This window comes from Triturus cristatus, chromosome 1_1 (genome assembly GCF_964204655.1).
Source record: "Triturus cristatus chromosome 1_1, aTriCri1.1, whole genome shotgun sequence".
NCBI classification, from domain to species: Eukaryota; Metazoa; Chordata; class Amphibia; order Caudata; family Salamandridae; genus Triturus; species Triturus cristatus.
Genome location: NC_140579.1, coordinates 40973341 through 40990010, shown reverse-complemented (window position 1 = coordinate 40990010; position 16670 = coordinate 40973341). Strand labels below are relative to the sequence as shown.

Genomic DNA, 16670 nt, shown 5'->3' with positions numbered 1-16670 from the left:
GCTGACCTCTGGCCAGGACTTGTTGCTCTTGTTGTTCTTTTTTCCCTTTGTCTTGGCTGGGGCCTTCTCCTCTCCTTCTCCTGAGTCCTCGGCTCCAGCGTCTGGCACTGGGTCCTGGTCCCTCTGGTTATCCATCTGTTGGGCTTTTGGTGCTCTTTCCTCGTGGTCTCCATTGGGGTGTTGGGCTCCCGTTGTTTGTTCCTCCTCCTTTGGGGGGTGGTGGTTGCTCCGGTGTAGTTGGTTCCGCGACGGGCTCCTCTTGGGGTTGTGCTTGGCCTGGTCCTTGGGGTGGTGACACCTTCAGGGCTGGTTCCTTCTGCTTGAACTTCCTTCCTGGTTGGTCCTGGTTTCTTGTCATGTCACGTGACTGCTAGCCCTTGGGACGCTACAAGAGGCCACAGGTATGGCTATGAGTAATGATATCCAACTGGAAAAACTCTCCATTCCGTCGCTGTTATACTGCACATCCCAGTTGTGCTGTGTACTTGGCTCTGCTGTGCATCTTAGGTCATGCTGCCCCATATGTGCACCCTCCTTAAGTACTCACTTCCCTCCCACAGTTCGTCCACCTCACAAACTATCCAACTAATGTTATGCAAAACCTCACGCTTTGCCCATACGTGCCCTGTATTTGCAGTTGCACGAGCCTATGTTCGGTTCCAGTCCGATCTTGACCTAAAAAAGATATATTGCATCACTCATTCAAGCAGCTAAAAACATGAAAGCAAACGTCGTGCACATGGCAGGGTCACCACAGCTCTTTCCATAGCTTGGGCCCAGTTAACAAGTTCCGCGGATTTAAGTGTGGGGATACCAGGTGGCCAGAACTGAAGTTTCCGGTCGGTGTCCCCTCTGGAATGGGGAATAACAAGTGGGCCTGGTTTTGCAATGGTAAAATCCCCACACGGATCACTCTTCTGTGTGGAATGAGGCGCCCTTTCGTGCTTCCATCTGGGAAACCGGAAGAGAGAACTGCAGTCTCGCCACTACATTTAGAGCAAGGACGCCGTCCCTTTACCTTGAGACAGTGGCTCAGGTGTGACCTTGCATTGTCTTTCAGTGTGGCCTCCCCGGGCGTTTATACCTCCTAGGCGGCATCCTTCTTAGCCATGAAAATGAACCAGGAAGTGGTCGTGTGCAGGGAACTGCTCAAAATTGTCACCTTCCTTCCCTAAGGATGTGAAAAGGGGGCACTTTAGTGCTTTCCTGCTGGAATACACCAACAAAATACAGGAACACCAAATCACCCTTTACAAATGCATCTGGCACATTTTGTTTAGCTTCTAAATGTAACTAACAACGACATTTTAGGCATATATTTACATGAATCTAGTGGGCATCTTATTGGGTTACAAGTACAACACAGCTCAGTAAGTAAACGCTGCTCAGCCCTGGTCTCGTTGGCTCAAGCCGCACGATTTTCCCGACTTTGTGTGCGATAGGCCCAGTCTATGCACAGTTCCCTCTAAAATGCATTCACATTTTGGCGTTTCCTGTCTTTTTTTGTGGAAACCTTCACAGAGAAGGCATTCGTCCCCTCCAGAGCAAGCCCACGGAATTGAGAAACCGACTCTTCTTCCTGATCTGGGAACAGATTTCTCTCCTGCTGAGAGCAAACCAATATGGCAGAGGAGCCCCCGTATGTAAGTGTCCTGTCACTCAAACTTACTTGTTCCATCAGCATGGCAGAATCCAGGCCTCTGCTCCTGGCCACTCCCAAATGACACATCCCAGATCCGTGTTCACTGAGATTTCATTCAGTCAGTCAGTATTTCTGTCTTTGGACGTTGTTTTGTTTTATTGCTTCCTGATAGTTCACCTTGTTTCCTGGCAGTTCACCTTGTTTCCTGGCAGTTCACCTTGTTTCCTGGCAGTTCACCTTGTTTCCTGGCAGTTCACCTTGCTTCCTGGCAGTTCACCTTGCTTCCTGGCAGTTCACCTTGCTTCCTGGCAGTTCACCTTGCTTCCTGGCAGTTCACCTTGCTTCCTGGCAGTTCACCTTGCTTCCTGGCAGTTCACCTTGCTTCCTGGCAGTTCACCTGCAGTTCACCTTGCTTCCTGGCAGTTCACCTTGTTTCCTGGCAGTTCACCTGTTTCCTGGCAGTTCACCTTTTCTCAACTCTAGACGACAGTAATGACTGCCTATGGAGGGAGCTGGGAGCCAGCAGGACTGGTTTATTGCAGCCACTGGCCGCACAAAGAATAATATTTCAAATGTACCATTCAATATGGAGGTAAAAAAATGTACCTTCCCCAAGGAACTATAGTTTTGTAAACATTTAAACTAAAAGGAATTTAATTTTGAACCAAGCTCAGACCATTTTCTTGGCCTATGTTCTAAAAATAGACTTTTATTAACAATGAAGGCTGTTCTTTACCTACACATTGACATGCAACAATTGCCCGCCGTTCCCAGTGAGGGCATACTTCGCTTTAATATCTAGTGTATTCCATTTATGCATTAAGAACCAAACCAATGGCTATAGGGCCAGCTCATGATGGCTTATCTAGTGAATGAAAGCATATTTGTCTGCACGGCCAAAGACATTGGCTTTCCCACTTGTTATTGCAAGATTTTAAATTTCAGTCAGCCTGGCCACATTAGTGGACCTGGGGCCACCCATACCTTCTCAGTCCTACATTTGAGTGGATTAAATGCAAACTGCAGCCCACATGCAGCATTTCATGCCCACCCCACTGCCGCTTTTCATGTTCTAAATTAACCTGGCCTTCCGGGAAAAGTAAACCATTTGATATAATTCATGTTATCAGGACAGGGCACGTGCATTGTGGCACTAAACGCGTTAGTTACAGTCCACATGAAATCAACATCTAATCGGAAAAGATGCTTTTTTTTTAAACCAAGCTGGGTTTCCATTCCGTGAACGGAAAACTCAACAGCTCAAGAAGACGACACCAATTCAACTGGAATGTTTTTATTATGAGTCGCATGTACAATACACGATCATAAAAGACACGTTAACAATGACATACAGGCAAAGGAGCCGGAACTTACACTTCAATATAAGCTTGTAGTATTTCATGCAGAAATAGAAACGTTTCTTTAACTCCACATGTTACAAAAGACTCTGCATGTCAAGCAGTAAAATACATACTTGGGGCATATTATCAAGGCCTATCGCCACTTTAGCTGCACTTTTTTGTCGCTAAATTGGCGATATTTCATATTAGCAAGATGTTGCTAACAGGTGTTAGCAACAGCTTTCCGGCGATAGCTGCCGGTTTTTCTATCACCGTGCATGGCAGCAATATTTATCGCTAATGACCTGCAAGGTAGGCGTTCCTTCTCTGAATTTCACAAAAACTCCCGCTAACCGCACTTCGCACGATTAGCAAGGATGGCCCGGACCCGCAAAGGGATTAAAAAAAGTCGCGCTAAGGCCTGGTAGCTGCAGGAACTTCAGACCAACTATTTTCTGGTCTTAACAATGGGGATAAGTCTTGGGCCCACATCTATGGATATTTTTGGTGCTGGACAGCGCTGCAAACAATGTTGCAGTGCTGCCCTCCAACAAAACTACAGTGCAGGAATTCACACAATCAATAGGATAGTGCGCATTCCTGTGCCAGAGTCATGAAAAGTGTTGCTGTGCTGCGACAAGACAGCGTTGCAACACTTCTCACTACGCTCTTCTTGCGACAGCATGGATGCTCTGTAATCACTGGACAGCGCTCCATGACGCAAGTAATGACCGATACATAAGGAATCCGGACGTATTTGCCTGCGCTAGAGTCACACATTGCTGCAGTCGTGTCACAACCATGACGCAACTCCAGTAATGTATGGGGCCAGCCTCACCCTGTGGCACTGCGTCACCCTTACGTCTGCCATCAGGCAGGCGGAAGGTACTGACGCAGTGCTGTCCGTGAGTGGTGCCCGAATGTTGGCGCTGTTGGAGATCCATCGGTGGTGGTTGCGTGCTGCGTTGTCATCGTTTGGAAGCATTGGTGGAGTGTTGGTGCGGAGGATGTTGACGAGATGTTCTGCGGTGGCCTTGATCCAGCTGCGAGGGGGTGCAATGATGGCGGTGTCCGGTGGGCAAGATGAAGACGTGATGTTACCAACGATGGTCAGTCCAGGAGAGTCCGGTGTTGTGGTCGAAGTCAAAGTTCCCACTGGCGGAGGCGACGTGCTTGACCGTATGTCCTGCTATGTGGCCTGTTGAGGTGAATTGCAGCTTGCGTCTGATGGATGGGAGACCCTGGGGTGCCATGAGGTCAACAATGGTAAATGACAATGGGGGGCCAAGGGCCGGGGGGCTTGCACATGAAGGTACCGCAGTGGATGTGCTTGGGCTTGGTCTGGATCTGGGAGTTGAGGTGGTCCATGGTCACCGTTGGGTCATTAGAGTGCGTGGTCAGTTGGAGTGTGCCTCTGTAGGTGAGGGCAATGCCTTGTCCTCGAAGGTGAGGCTGCTCCTTGCAGGTGATACTGCATCCATCAGTGATGGTGACGTCCGGTCCGGAGCAGAGGTTGGTCCTGGCAGGCGAGGTGGCGTCCAGGGTTGATGGCAAGGAGGGTGCTGGTGTCGTAGTGGTGGAGTGTCCAAGAGGAAGTCTCCTTGGTGCTGAGCGCGGTCCAGGGGCAGATGGACGCAGACGGGCTAGCCTAGGGTTTGCCTTTTGCATGGGAGACGTCCAGTACAACGCTGGCAGTACATCATGAACTACGCAACTCCGGCAACGCTTGTGCCTTTACATTGCATTTGACTACAACGAATTGTGAGGTTCAGGTGTGTATGGGTTTTGGATGGAAAAAATTTAAAATGGTCTATTTCCTGGGTTAAAATATGAACAATGGGGTGTTTTATGGGCTAAAATTTTGAAATCTTGGGTTTGTTTTGTGCCAAAATAAAGTAAAATGTAGGGGTGCATTTGTCTCCAATGTGATCTTATGGGGATTCAGAAAGGAACTCCAGGGTTCACGTTGGGTTTGTTGTGCAAAGGTTATTTTTGGGTTGCACTCACTGTAGTGGGAACACTGATCTTTATGTCTCCGCTATGCAACACCTACTCTACTGTTGCAATGTGCCTAGTATTAGTATGTATTGGAATGCGATGTTGGCATGCATCGCAACTACGTATGCGCCTTTGGCACACGAGTAGTACGTCCGCTGTGCATGGGCACATAGCGGCCACCATTGAGAAGTGCGTGGGGTTGTCTGGACAGCTGTGATTTTGTAAACCCCGTAAAGAAAACTGGATGGGTCGTGGACGCGGGGATGTGTGTGTGAGCGTGTGTTAAAAATGTATTGAGGAAAGTCTTACCTCTAAGCCGTGTCCTGTATCTTCGTAGCTCCTGCTCTCCTGCGTCTGCTTCCACGAAAAGAAAGTAGGCAGCCAGGCTCCCTCCTCTGAGTCAATCACAACGCTGCGATGCGGCGGTGAGATTGTTAATTGGCAATTGGACAAGTCATGCAGCCAGGGGCTGGAGGGGTGGGCATGTTCTCCATGCAGGCTGTAATGCAGCCTGCATAGCGAACAGAGTAGTGCGCATGTCTGCATTGGGCGGCCTGAGTGGGCCAACCAAACAGTCATTGTGCACTTGAGTGTACATGCCAATCCGCACATCCCTGCTCCATGTTTGGAGCAGTCCTACCTACCCACCCGCCCACCCCCTCAGGAGTCATAGCATGATCACATCAGTTAATTATCCCTGGTTTTTTCCTTTTTTAACTGTTCTTTGGCTTCTCTGAGCCCGCACTTCCCGCTTCCTGATGCTGCTGCCTCTGCGGCCCGCACCCCCGTCGTCGCACATTCCCACCTCCCAGCTGATCGTTCCTCCACCCTCCCCTACTTGATGGTAGATGCTGCGCAATTGTGCAGCGGACACGCAGAATGCACGCCTAAGACAAACCCGTCTGCGCACATCTGCGACCCAACCGCGACCAGCTCCAGGAAGCCTGGATCACAGGCCACTCACTGCTACAGCACAGCCACCCTCCACGCACTCAACCCCGGGAAAGTCAGAGACTGACAACAGGCCTCGGCAAACACAAGCCACGGCCAGTTCTCCTGCCTCCAGAGCTTAACCGCCACCCTGGACTCCAACACAGCCGACGCTAGCACCCGCGACACCCGAGGATGCATCCTCAAAGGGTGCTCTGTGCACAAACACGCCATGGAAATCTGGAACCTACTTGTCTCTCTCTCCCCGACATTGCCTTCTTCACGGACACCTGGACCAACGCCTCCTCTGCCTTCAACATCAACACCGCCATTCCGGATGGAAACCAGATCCAGAGGAAGGACCGCACCAACCACCCGGGAGGGTACCTCGCCATTGCCTACAAGAGCACCCTCCACCTCACCACCTCCAGCGAAACCTTCCCCTCTGCCGTAAACCTGCACTTCCAGATCCAGACCAGCCACAACTCCACACTCCGAGGAACCCTTGTCTACAGACGCCCCGGGCCCCGTTTACACCACCCAGCCTACCATATCCACCTGGATGCCAGTCACAGCCGAAGACACCGCCTCAACCATGATAGGCATCTACTCGTGGGCCCCCACCAACCCATGCCCTCCCACATCTACCACAGTGCCACGGCCGCCATCACACACTAACTGCAATGCACCATCAACACCACCTTCAAAACAGACACCTACCCAGACGACAAAGCGTGCAAAAGTCTGGCCCCTTCTCAAAGACCACAGCTGACCCCACCGACCTCAAGAACTACTGGCCCATCTCGCTCTTCTCCTTCATGGCCAAAGTTGCAGAGTAAACAGTCAACAGGTAACTGACACAATTCATTGACAACGCCGTCCTTGACCCGTCCCAATCCGGATTACGAACCAACCACAGCAACGAGGTTGTCCTACTCGCTGCCACAGATGACATCCGCACACTCCTGGACCAAGCCCACACCGCAGCCCTCATCATACTCCACCTTTCAGCGGCCTTCGACACAGTCTCCCACCACACACTAGTCACCAGACTACACAACGCCGACATACAAGGAACAGCCATCCGATTCCTCCCCAGAAGAAGCCAAAGGATCAGACTGCCAACCTTCCTCTCTGATCCCACGTAAATCACCTGCGGAGTCCCAGAGGGTTCATCTCTGAGCCTGACCCTCTTCAACATGTACATGGCACCCTCAACGCCATTGTCCGACAACACGGCCTCAACATTGTATCCTACGCTGATGACACCCAGCTCATCCTCTCCCTCACCAAAGACCCCACCACCGCCAGACTCAATTTCTGGAAAGGAATGCAAGACCTCGCAGTCTGGATGACCAACAGCTGCCTGAAGCACAATGCCGAGAAGACCGAAGTCCTTGTCCCTGGAACCGCACCTTCAGCATGGGACAACACCTGTTGGCCTTTGCCCTCTGAAGCCCACCTACCCCCTCGGACCACGCCAGAAACCTTGGCAACGTACTTGACCCATCCCTCTCCATGAACAGACAGGTCTACGCTGTCCCCACCAGCTTAGCATCCTCCGCAAGACCTTCAAATGGATACCCCCAGAGTCAAGGAAGACAGTCACCCATGCACTCATCAGCAGACTGGACTATGGTAAAGGACTCCATGCCACCATTTAAAAAGTCCCTACTCCGCAAACTACCAAGATTACAGTACACGACCGTCAGACTCGTCCTCGGTATTCCCTAGCACTAACACATCAGCCAACACCTACGTAGACTCCACTGTCTCCCCGTGGTGTAAAGTCACCTTCAAAATGATCACTCACGTCTACAAATGCCTACACAACAACGTAACCTAATACCTCAACCACAGAATCCACTTCCACGTACACAGAGACCTCCGATCTTCCAACCTCGCACTGTCCGAAACCCAGAGCATCCACAGAGCCAGAGCAGGCGGAAGATTCTTCTCCCACATTGCATCCAAAACCTGGAAAGAGCTACTGGCAGACATCAGAGATGCCCCCTCCCTGAACACCTTCAGGAAGACCCTCAAGACCTAGCTCTTCGGCTAACAGACCTGCGGCCCCCCACCCCTCAGTGCCTTGAGACCCTCACGGGTGAGTGGCACGCTTACAATTGCCCTGAGTGATTGATTGAGTTATCATCATGTGATGATTGTTCCTCTTCTGCACTGCTTGAGGTGGTGAGGCAAAGCTCTTCCAACATAGAGGTAGAGCCGCCACTGGGGGTGCATCATCTACGTGTGATAGCCTGATAGGCACAAGCGACTCCACCCCCGGCCCTCCTGCGCTACGTGTCCCACCATCTCTTTACCTGGACATTGACCCTGTGGCGCAATCCACTGCACTCTCTCCAAATCTGTGACTCAGCCAGCAGGAGCCTGAGCCAGGTGTGCTTTCACTGGGCTGGGTACAGCAGTCACCGCGTAGTCCGCTGGTGGACCACCCAATACAGTTGATGCAGCAGGGCTTCCTTAGGCGTGTAGTTGCAGCGCTCAGACCACACAAGTTCGGCATAGGACAGGGGCCTCACCCTCGAGCGTCCAGCCAGCCCAACATCATCCGTCCTGTGATGCAGGGAGACGGCACCCACTGTTAGTAATCCCCTCCGTGCACCCCGGTGTAGTGGTGGATCATAGTATGCGAAGCGGACCTCACTACGTCGGTGCGCAGGATCACCTCTACTGTTGACTGCACCAAGGTGCGCAGGGCGGGCTTCTCACACAGGTCAGCAATGTGTCTCAATGCGACCTGCCAGACTTTCCCAACCAATACGGGCAATCGTTGCACATCAATGTCTCCCGCCACAGCTCATCGACTCCACACCTACTCCACATCCCACTCCAGTCCATAGACGCAGGTCCAGCGAGGGATCCAGGAACTAGGCGCAGGTCCAGCGAGGGATCCAGGAACTAGGCGCAGGTCCAGCGAGGGATCCAGAAACCAGGCGCAGGTCCAGCGAGGGATCCAGGAACCAGGCGCAGGTCCAGCGAGGGATCCAGGAACCAGGCGCAGGTCCAGCAAGGGATCCAGGAACCAGACGCCAGTCCAGCGAGGGATCCAGGAACCAGATGCATGTCCTCCGTGGGAACCAAGATCTCATCCTGGTCAACCAGGATGTTGGGTGGCTTGAAGGGCTTGTTGATGTGTGCTGCACTATGCCCTGGCTGCTCAAATCTGCATTTTTCCTTTTTTGGTGTGCATCTTTTATATTGGAGGTGGATAGATCGGCATAGTCCAAACTTGTGGTTTAGCGTGCCTTTTTCTATCACTTAAGGGCTTATCGCTGGATTCCACCCGCTATCACCGGTTTCATTAACGCCATCGCACTAATGTTAGCGGGGGTTTTTGCCGCTGATCCCTGAAGCGATCGCCTGTTAGCAAAATGTTGCTAACAGGGCGATAACTTGCAGGGATCGACGGCGATAGGAAAACTAGCGCTAACCTAGGTTAGCAATAGTTATTGCCATTTCTTGGTAATATGCCCCTTGGAGTTACATGAAAGTTCATATAAAGGGCACCATGTAGAGAGAGAGAAAGCTGGGAGGTAGAGAGAGAAGGGGTGAAAGAGACGGAGGGACAGGGCGGAGGAAGAGACAAAGCGGACACAATGAAGGAGGAGCAGAAAGGAACATAAGGCAGTGAGCAGAACGAAAAGCAAAAATGTGTGAGAGCAAGAGAGTGGAGTGGTACTGAAGGAGAGAGAGTGAGGAGTTGAGACCATACACAACCACAGTGACAGGGAGGTGGAAGGTTGAGAGAGAAGAGGGATAGAGGAGGTGGGGCATACAGTTAGAGATGGAGACACAGGAAATGAGGGCGAGAAAGATGGGAGATAAAGACAGAGTGTGAGAGAAAGTGTCAGAAAAAGAGAAATATGTCCTATTAAGAAGATTTGTAGGGTGTGCATATCACCCATAGGGTATCCTGCTATCTATGGAGGGGAGCTGCCCTGACCAGGAATGCATTGTAAGAGCCAGCCAATTTTAGGAAAGATTTGCTTTGGGATGCAGAAAAGAAAATGCGCAAGCTCAGGCTCTGGCTCGAAGAATGCGGGCATTTGGGCAAGTAGGGGGCCAACAGAGTGGAGGTGTCTGGTCAGGGTGTGGCATTTGATACAAGTGTTAAGGTATTTGGGGCCTTGCTTGTGTAATGCTCTGTATTTGTAAGTGAGGAGATGGCAAGTTTGTGTATGAGGAACCAGTGGCGTCACTAAGGTGTTTAGCTATGTGTGTGTGGAGTGGCAGATTCAGAGTGAGTCTGGCTGCTGCGTTCTGGATATCCTGGCGTCTGTGGGTGCGTTGCAAGGTGATTCCAACGTAAAGGGTATTATCATAATCCAGTCATCTGGTGATCAGTGCTTGAGTGGTGGTTCTCCGGGTGCTTAGTGTGAGTTATCTGTAGACTTTCGTGAGGAGTTTGAGGTGGTGGAAGCAAATGGAGGTAACTATGCTGACTTGCTTATACATAGAGATATGATTGTCAATCACGATGCCTGGGTTTCTTGAAGAGTATGGGGGTGTTGGTCCTAATTTGGAGGGCCACCAGGCTGTGGAGTCTTTCCTAAAGAGGACCACTTCTGTCTTGTTGGAGTTGAGCTTCAGACAGTAGTCCACATCCAGTTGATACCTCAGTCATGCAGCTGGTGACCTTCATCTGGTATTGGGGGTGTTGTCGGGGAGGAAGAGGGTGAGCTGGGTGTCATCGGTGTAGGAAATGCTGTTGAGTGTGTAGAATTAGATGATTCTGGTGAGTGGGGCCTTGTAGACACTGAAGAACACTGGACTGAGCAAGGAGCCTCGAGGGACCCCATGGATCAGGTTGAAGGCAGAGGACGAGAATAGGGTCAGGCTTACAGATTGGTTGTGATCTGTCCGTAAGAAGCTGATCCAGAGGATGGCGGGTTCTCGTATTCTGGTGTTGTGGAGGCGTTGGATGAGGATGGGATTGGAGACGGTGTCAAAAGTGGCTGAGAGGTCGAATATGATGAGTGGCGTTGTGTCCTCCTTGTCTATGATGAGACCGATGTAATCCGTGGAGGCAATGAGGGTGGTCTTGTTGCTGTGGTTCTGTCTGAAATCTGATTGCGAGGGTCCCCGAAGGTGGTTGGTATTGATGTGGTGAGCCAGTAGCTTGTTGACTTCTTTAAAGACTCTTTCCATGTAGGGGATGAGGGAGATGGCTCTGTACCTCACCAGAGCCTTCGGGTCCGCTGAAGTCTTTTTTAGGAGGAGTAAGATGGTAAGTTTAGGAGGTTTTCCGTGCATCCAGGAAGGTGACGGTCGTGAAGGAGTCCTTGAGGATTGGCATGTGGATGGGGCAGATGGGGTTGAGTCCTATGAGGATGATGGAATGGAGACATGGATACAAGGCGGGTCCCAAGAGGTGGTAGCATGGTGGCGGCTGTTTCCTGGGTGTTGATAGGAGGCCAGCACATCTTGAGTAAAGCGGTGTACTATATGGTGGCGTGCAATCTCACCTTGTCATACACTCACTAATCCATCTTGAGTCCCGTCAGCCTCTTATGCAAACAGTAGGCAGCTGTGGTTTCGGGTAGTCAGGCTTTCACAGAGGAAGGAACAAGTGCAAAGCATTTAAAAGCACCAAATATAGTTAAATAAGAAAGAAATGCAACACCAGTTTATTAAAAAACACTCTTATTTTTATGAATAGTTGAACATTAAAATGAACAAAATCCACCTGAATGTTCTGAAAATTTAAATTACTAAGCAGATAATAAGTCACTGGTTTTCATTCAAATTGCAAACAAGCATTGGTAATTACCACGGTTCGCGGTTAGTTTGAAAACTTTTGTAAAGCTGAGTACGGCTACTCAGGCCCAATCTGGGTGACCAACTCCAGCAGGGGGCGATTCACAGGGGCCAAAAAGACTTGGCCAGACAGTTACCTTGCCTATCCGGTGACCGGTGTTTTCCTGGGCTTACTCTTCGGTCCACGGTCAATGTGCGGTGACTTTGGCTACAGGGGTCAACTTGTTTTTACATTTCCGTCTGTATTCATCCAGATTTGTTTTGTGTGTTGAGAATAAATGGAACTGTAAAATGGTATATTTCTTCATTTATTTAACGCTATTGTATTCTATTCAAATAACTTTATTTCGGCCTCCTGGGCTATCAAAAGTGCAAGTACAACAGTGTATAATAAAAAAAACAATACTGTACAGTACAGTCTGACGTAAGCCAATCAAATGTTACAAAAAACGCCAAGAGTGCCATGATGGGTTCAGTTATCAGCTTGCATAAACAAGATAAAATACTAAAAATAACAACAAAGTTGTTGCACTACAATTTAAAATGAACAAGATAAAATCGGAGAATCACAGTGAGTTAAGGCGGGGGTGTTATTTTTCCGCAAAGTATCCACATGGCTCCCAGGAGCTTGGCTACAGGTATGGCAAGCTCTTAGCTGCAATCAGACCTCAAAATTCTAAGTGCAGCCTAGTGGCTATACTGATGTAAACGCTTATGGCTATTTAACTCTTAGACATGCACTCCTATATCAAGGCCTGTCATGTTTTAGCAAATTAAGCAGCTACATGTAAGAAAACATTACACTCACAAGTATATATTATCATTACACTACAAATATATGTTAGCATATGCCTGTATTTAACATAATCTCATCCTGTGTTTTAACTCTCCACGCTGTCTATCTGCTCAGCTGTTGCCTGGAACTTATGAAGTCAGAATGGAGAGTCTCTCGGCAGAAGTACCATTTTCAGTATTTTTTCACTTTTAAAAATTAATGCAGATAGGAAAAGCATTGGTTTCTGCCTGTTTTATCTGTAAAAATCAGTAAAACGGAAAACCAGAAGCCTTAGTTAGGCTACTAGTGGGCCGGCAGCACTCATTGTGTCGCCCCCTTAAGTAGCCCTTTAAATATGACTCGGGCCTGCCATTGCAGCCTCTGTGTGCAGTTCTAGACTGCCATTTCGACCTGGCAAAATACATCTTTTGCCAGGCCTAAATCGTCCCTTTTAATACAGATGTCACCCCTGGGGTAGACCCTGAACAGCCCATATGGCAGGGTGCAGTGTATTTAAAAAGCTGGACATGTGCTTGTAAGTGTTACATGTGCTGTAGTGAAAGGGGTGCAGGTGATGAGTCCTATCAGAGGTGTCTTGCTGACAGGTCATGTGAAAGGGGTCTTGGCGAGGAGTCCTTGGATGACATGTGTCTAGTCGATGAGACAGGTGAAAGGTGTGTAGGTGCGGAATCATATGATAGGTGCCTTGATGATAGGTCATGTGATTCCTGGTGGTTCAAATCCCTCGGTGGATAAGTCGTCCTAGAGCGCCATCATGTGCTTCTTTCAGGTAAAGCTGCGTGGCTCACTTCTGCAGCCAAAGGAAGTGAGGACTGATAGAATGGAGCACTGCAGTCTGTGTGACCGGAGCACTGCAGTCTGTGTGACCAGTCAGAGCACTGCAGTCTGTGTGACCAGTCAGAGCACTGCAGTCTGTGTGACCAGTCAGAGCACTGCAGTCTGTGTGACCAGTCAGAGCACTGCAGTCTGTGTGACCGGAGCACTGCAGTCTGTGACCGGAGCACTGCAGTCTGTGACCGGAGCACTGCAGTCTGTGTGACCAGTCAGAGCACTGCAGTCTGTGTGACCGGAGCACTGCAGTCTGTGTGACCAGTCAGAGCACTGCAGTCTGTGTGACCAGTCAGAGCACTGCAGTCTGTGTGACCAGTCAGAGCACTGCAGTCTGTGTGACCAGTCAGAGCACTGCAGTCTGTGTGACCAGTCAGAGCACTGCAGTCTGTGTGACCGGAGCACTGCAGTCTGTGTGACTAGTCAGAGCACTGCAGTCTGTGTGACCGGAGCACTGCAGTCTGTGTGACCGGAGCACTGCAGTCTGTGTGACCGGAGCACTGCAGTCTGTGTGACCAGAGCACTGCAGTCTGTGTGACCAGAGCACTTTGTGAAGTGGGGTAGGACACAGATTGTCACGGATGCTCTAATTTGGGGGAGACTCATAGTGCTGAGGCACTGCAGGTACGTGGGGACCACCTATTGTCTGTATATTTTTGTCTCATATCTATTTACTTCAGTGCCAATGCCCCGCTGCAGGGTCCACCTCAGGGGGTTCACAGTGTCCCATTTTCTCAAGGGATTGTAAACATCAGTGTAAGGTCAAACCCACTGCATTCTGTCTCTGTCTCTGTCTCTCTCTCTGTGTCTCTCTCTCTCTCTCTCTCTCTCTGTCTCTCTGTCTCTCTCTGTGTCTCTCTGTGTCTCTCTCTCTGTCTCTCTCTGTCTCTCTCTCTCTCTCCTTACCTCCCCCCCTCTCTCTCTCACCCTGTCTCTCTCACCCTGTATCTCTCTTTCTCTCTCTCACCCTGTCTCTCTCTTTCTCTCTCTCACCCTGTCTCTCTCTCTCTCTCACCCTGTCTCTCTCTCTCTCTCTCTCTCTCTCTCACCCTGTCTCTCTCTCTCTCTCACCCTGTCTCTCTCTCTCTCTCTCTCTCTCACCCTGTCTCTCTCTTTCTCTCAACAGGCAGGGCAACGGCGAGGGTCACTTTCCGGAGCTTCGGACCCATCGACCTCAACAACCAGCTGAATGGCCGGGCGCTGCTGCAGGAGGTACGTGCAGTGCTTTACACCACAGCTGCAGCGAGCAGGGTGGGTGAAGGCTTACTCAACAGACCTCTATCTAGGCCTCCAGCTGAAGGACTGGAAGACTGTGTGAAGACAGTCTCCTGCCTTACTCTTCTTACCAGTCCTCAGCATGGGTGGCGTGAGGGGGGGATGTGCTCTGCACACATTACTTTTTCACCAGCCATCACTCTCTCAAGCTGCTTTGCTTATATTGGTAAAGTGCATGTTTTAAACCATCTTAAATGGACTCTTGAATGCCCCCCCCCCCCACGCAGATGGTACGATACACCGCTGCCTGTGTGGTTTATTTCTAAAAACAAACCTGTTACCATGGAGATCGCCCCCTCTTTCAAGCCCTCAGGTCACACAAGTCCCCACGTCCAGGGTTCCAGTCTTTCAGGGACTCCCAGAAGTAGTTTGACAGGTATAAAGGATACAATGAACTAAGAACGTAGCACTTTAATTATATTCAGTATTCTAGAACGTGACCTTTGCACTTCTAAATGAATTTCTTTTTAACTAAAAGTGTAACCTCTTAGTGGGAGTTGCAGACACTGAGTGCTCATCAGGCCACTGGTTGCTTTCTGTTCTTAGCACTACTTTTGCCACCTCTGAGGGCAGTGGTCACATTGGTAATGCCATGGTTCACACGGGGCAAGCCAGGAGTCGCAATAGAGACCCCTGTCGACCCCAAAATGATGTCCAATGTATGCCCTCTCTTAGAGAGAATTCATGTGGTTTATTTTCGTGCTTGTTTTAGGTATTCACTTAATCCTTCTTGGCTTTAGATGCAGTAAGTTTGTTTTCTCCCTCTGCAGGTCTGCAACATTCTGGAGAAGAGGTTTCCATCGTCCGGTGCTCAGTTATACATGAAACAATCTCGGGCCAGCCTGGACTGTAGGACCGTGGTGGGGTCCCCGTAACTCATGCGATCTGTTGTACCAGCAGCCTCTTGGAGAGTCCTTGAAGACATCCCAATGACCGTTGAACACGGCTGTGTACGGCTTGGAGATGAAACCACTAGCCATCATCACTTCTATCATACAAGCAGGCCAGAGAACAACTCCACCAATGCTCCACCCAGTGCCACGAAGCTGCCATATCCTTTCTAATTGTCTGGATCACCGTGAAGAAAAGTTCTTCTTGAAGAAGGAATTTGGTCCTACGATGTGCGAAGTTCAATCCATTCCCTCAATGTGGGTCATGTTAAACTCTCTGCGCGAAAATGGAGATGACTATTGTTATGAGACAGAAGGACATGCAGTCAAGGGTTGGCCTCCATGCAGTCAAGGGTTGGCCTCCATGCAGTCAAGGGTTGGCCTCCATGCAGTCAAGGGTTGGCCTCCATGCTGGTAGGGTTCATGCAGATTCAGAGGAACTTGGACAAAATGATATGTTTTGAAAGAGCTATGGGAATAAAATGAACACTTTCTAAGAGTATTTTAGCATATTTAACAAAAATGTAAATAGGCTTTAACGGAAATGCAATTTTGTAATAGGTCCATGCGGATCCATTCAAGATTTTCAGGATATCTACAGAAATAAATGTACGTGGAGTGAATCTAAATGAAGGACATTAGTGACGTCAGTGGATCGCTTGAAATCTACATGGATCCTGACCACCTGAACCTAAATAGGGTCCACTGAGGTGGAGGGGCGGGGTGTTCCAGGTCTTCAGATCCTTCCTGAACTGAGGTGGAGGGGCGGGGTGTTCCAGGTCTTCAGATCCTTCCTGAACTGAGGTGGAGGGGCGGGGTGTGCCAGGTCTTCAGATCCTTCCTGATCCGAGGTGGAGGGGCGAGTTCCAGGTCTTCAGATCATTCCTGAACTGAGGTGGAGGGGCGGGGTGTTCCAGGTCTTCAGATCCTTCCTGAACTGAGGTGGAGGGGCGGGGGTGTTCCAGGTCTTCAGATCCTTCCTGAACTGAGGTGGAGGGGCGGGGTGTTCCAGGTCTTGGCAGTGAGGTAGGAGAAAGATCTTCCTCCAGTCCTGGTCTTGTGAATCCGTGGGACGGTGTTATGCAGTGAAAGTGTTTGTGTGTGTGCATTGTATGACTGATACACTTCTGGTTCCTATTCTCTTTATGATTGGTTAAATCATGCAGTATGTATCTACTTGCAGTACCTAT

The 16670-nt window shown here is 49.9% G+C and overlaps 1 protein-coding gene across 1 annotated transcript in view; it reads left to right on the top strand.

Moving 5' to 3' along the window:
* LOC146869304 (uncharacterized) overlaps window positions 1–15979 on the top strand; it is a 77891-nt gene extending 61912 nt beyond the window's left edge. The window contains exons 3-4 of the mRNA XM_085647126.1: window positions 14442–14527; window positions 15361–15979. Of these exons, the coding sequence (XP_085503252.1) occupies window positions 14442–14527; window positions 15361–15465 (191 nt within the window). The 3' untranslated portion in view covers window positions 15466–15979. The remainder of the gene's footprint in view (window positions 1–14441; window positions 14528–15360) is intronic.
* The last annotated feature ends 691 nt before the right edge of the window (window positions 15980–16670 follow it).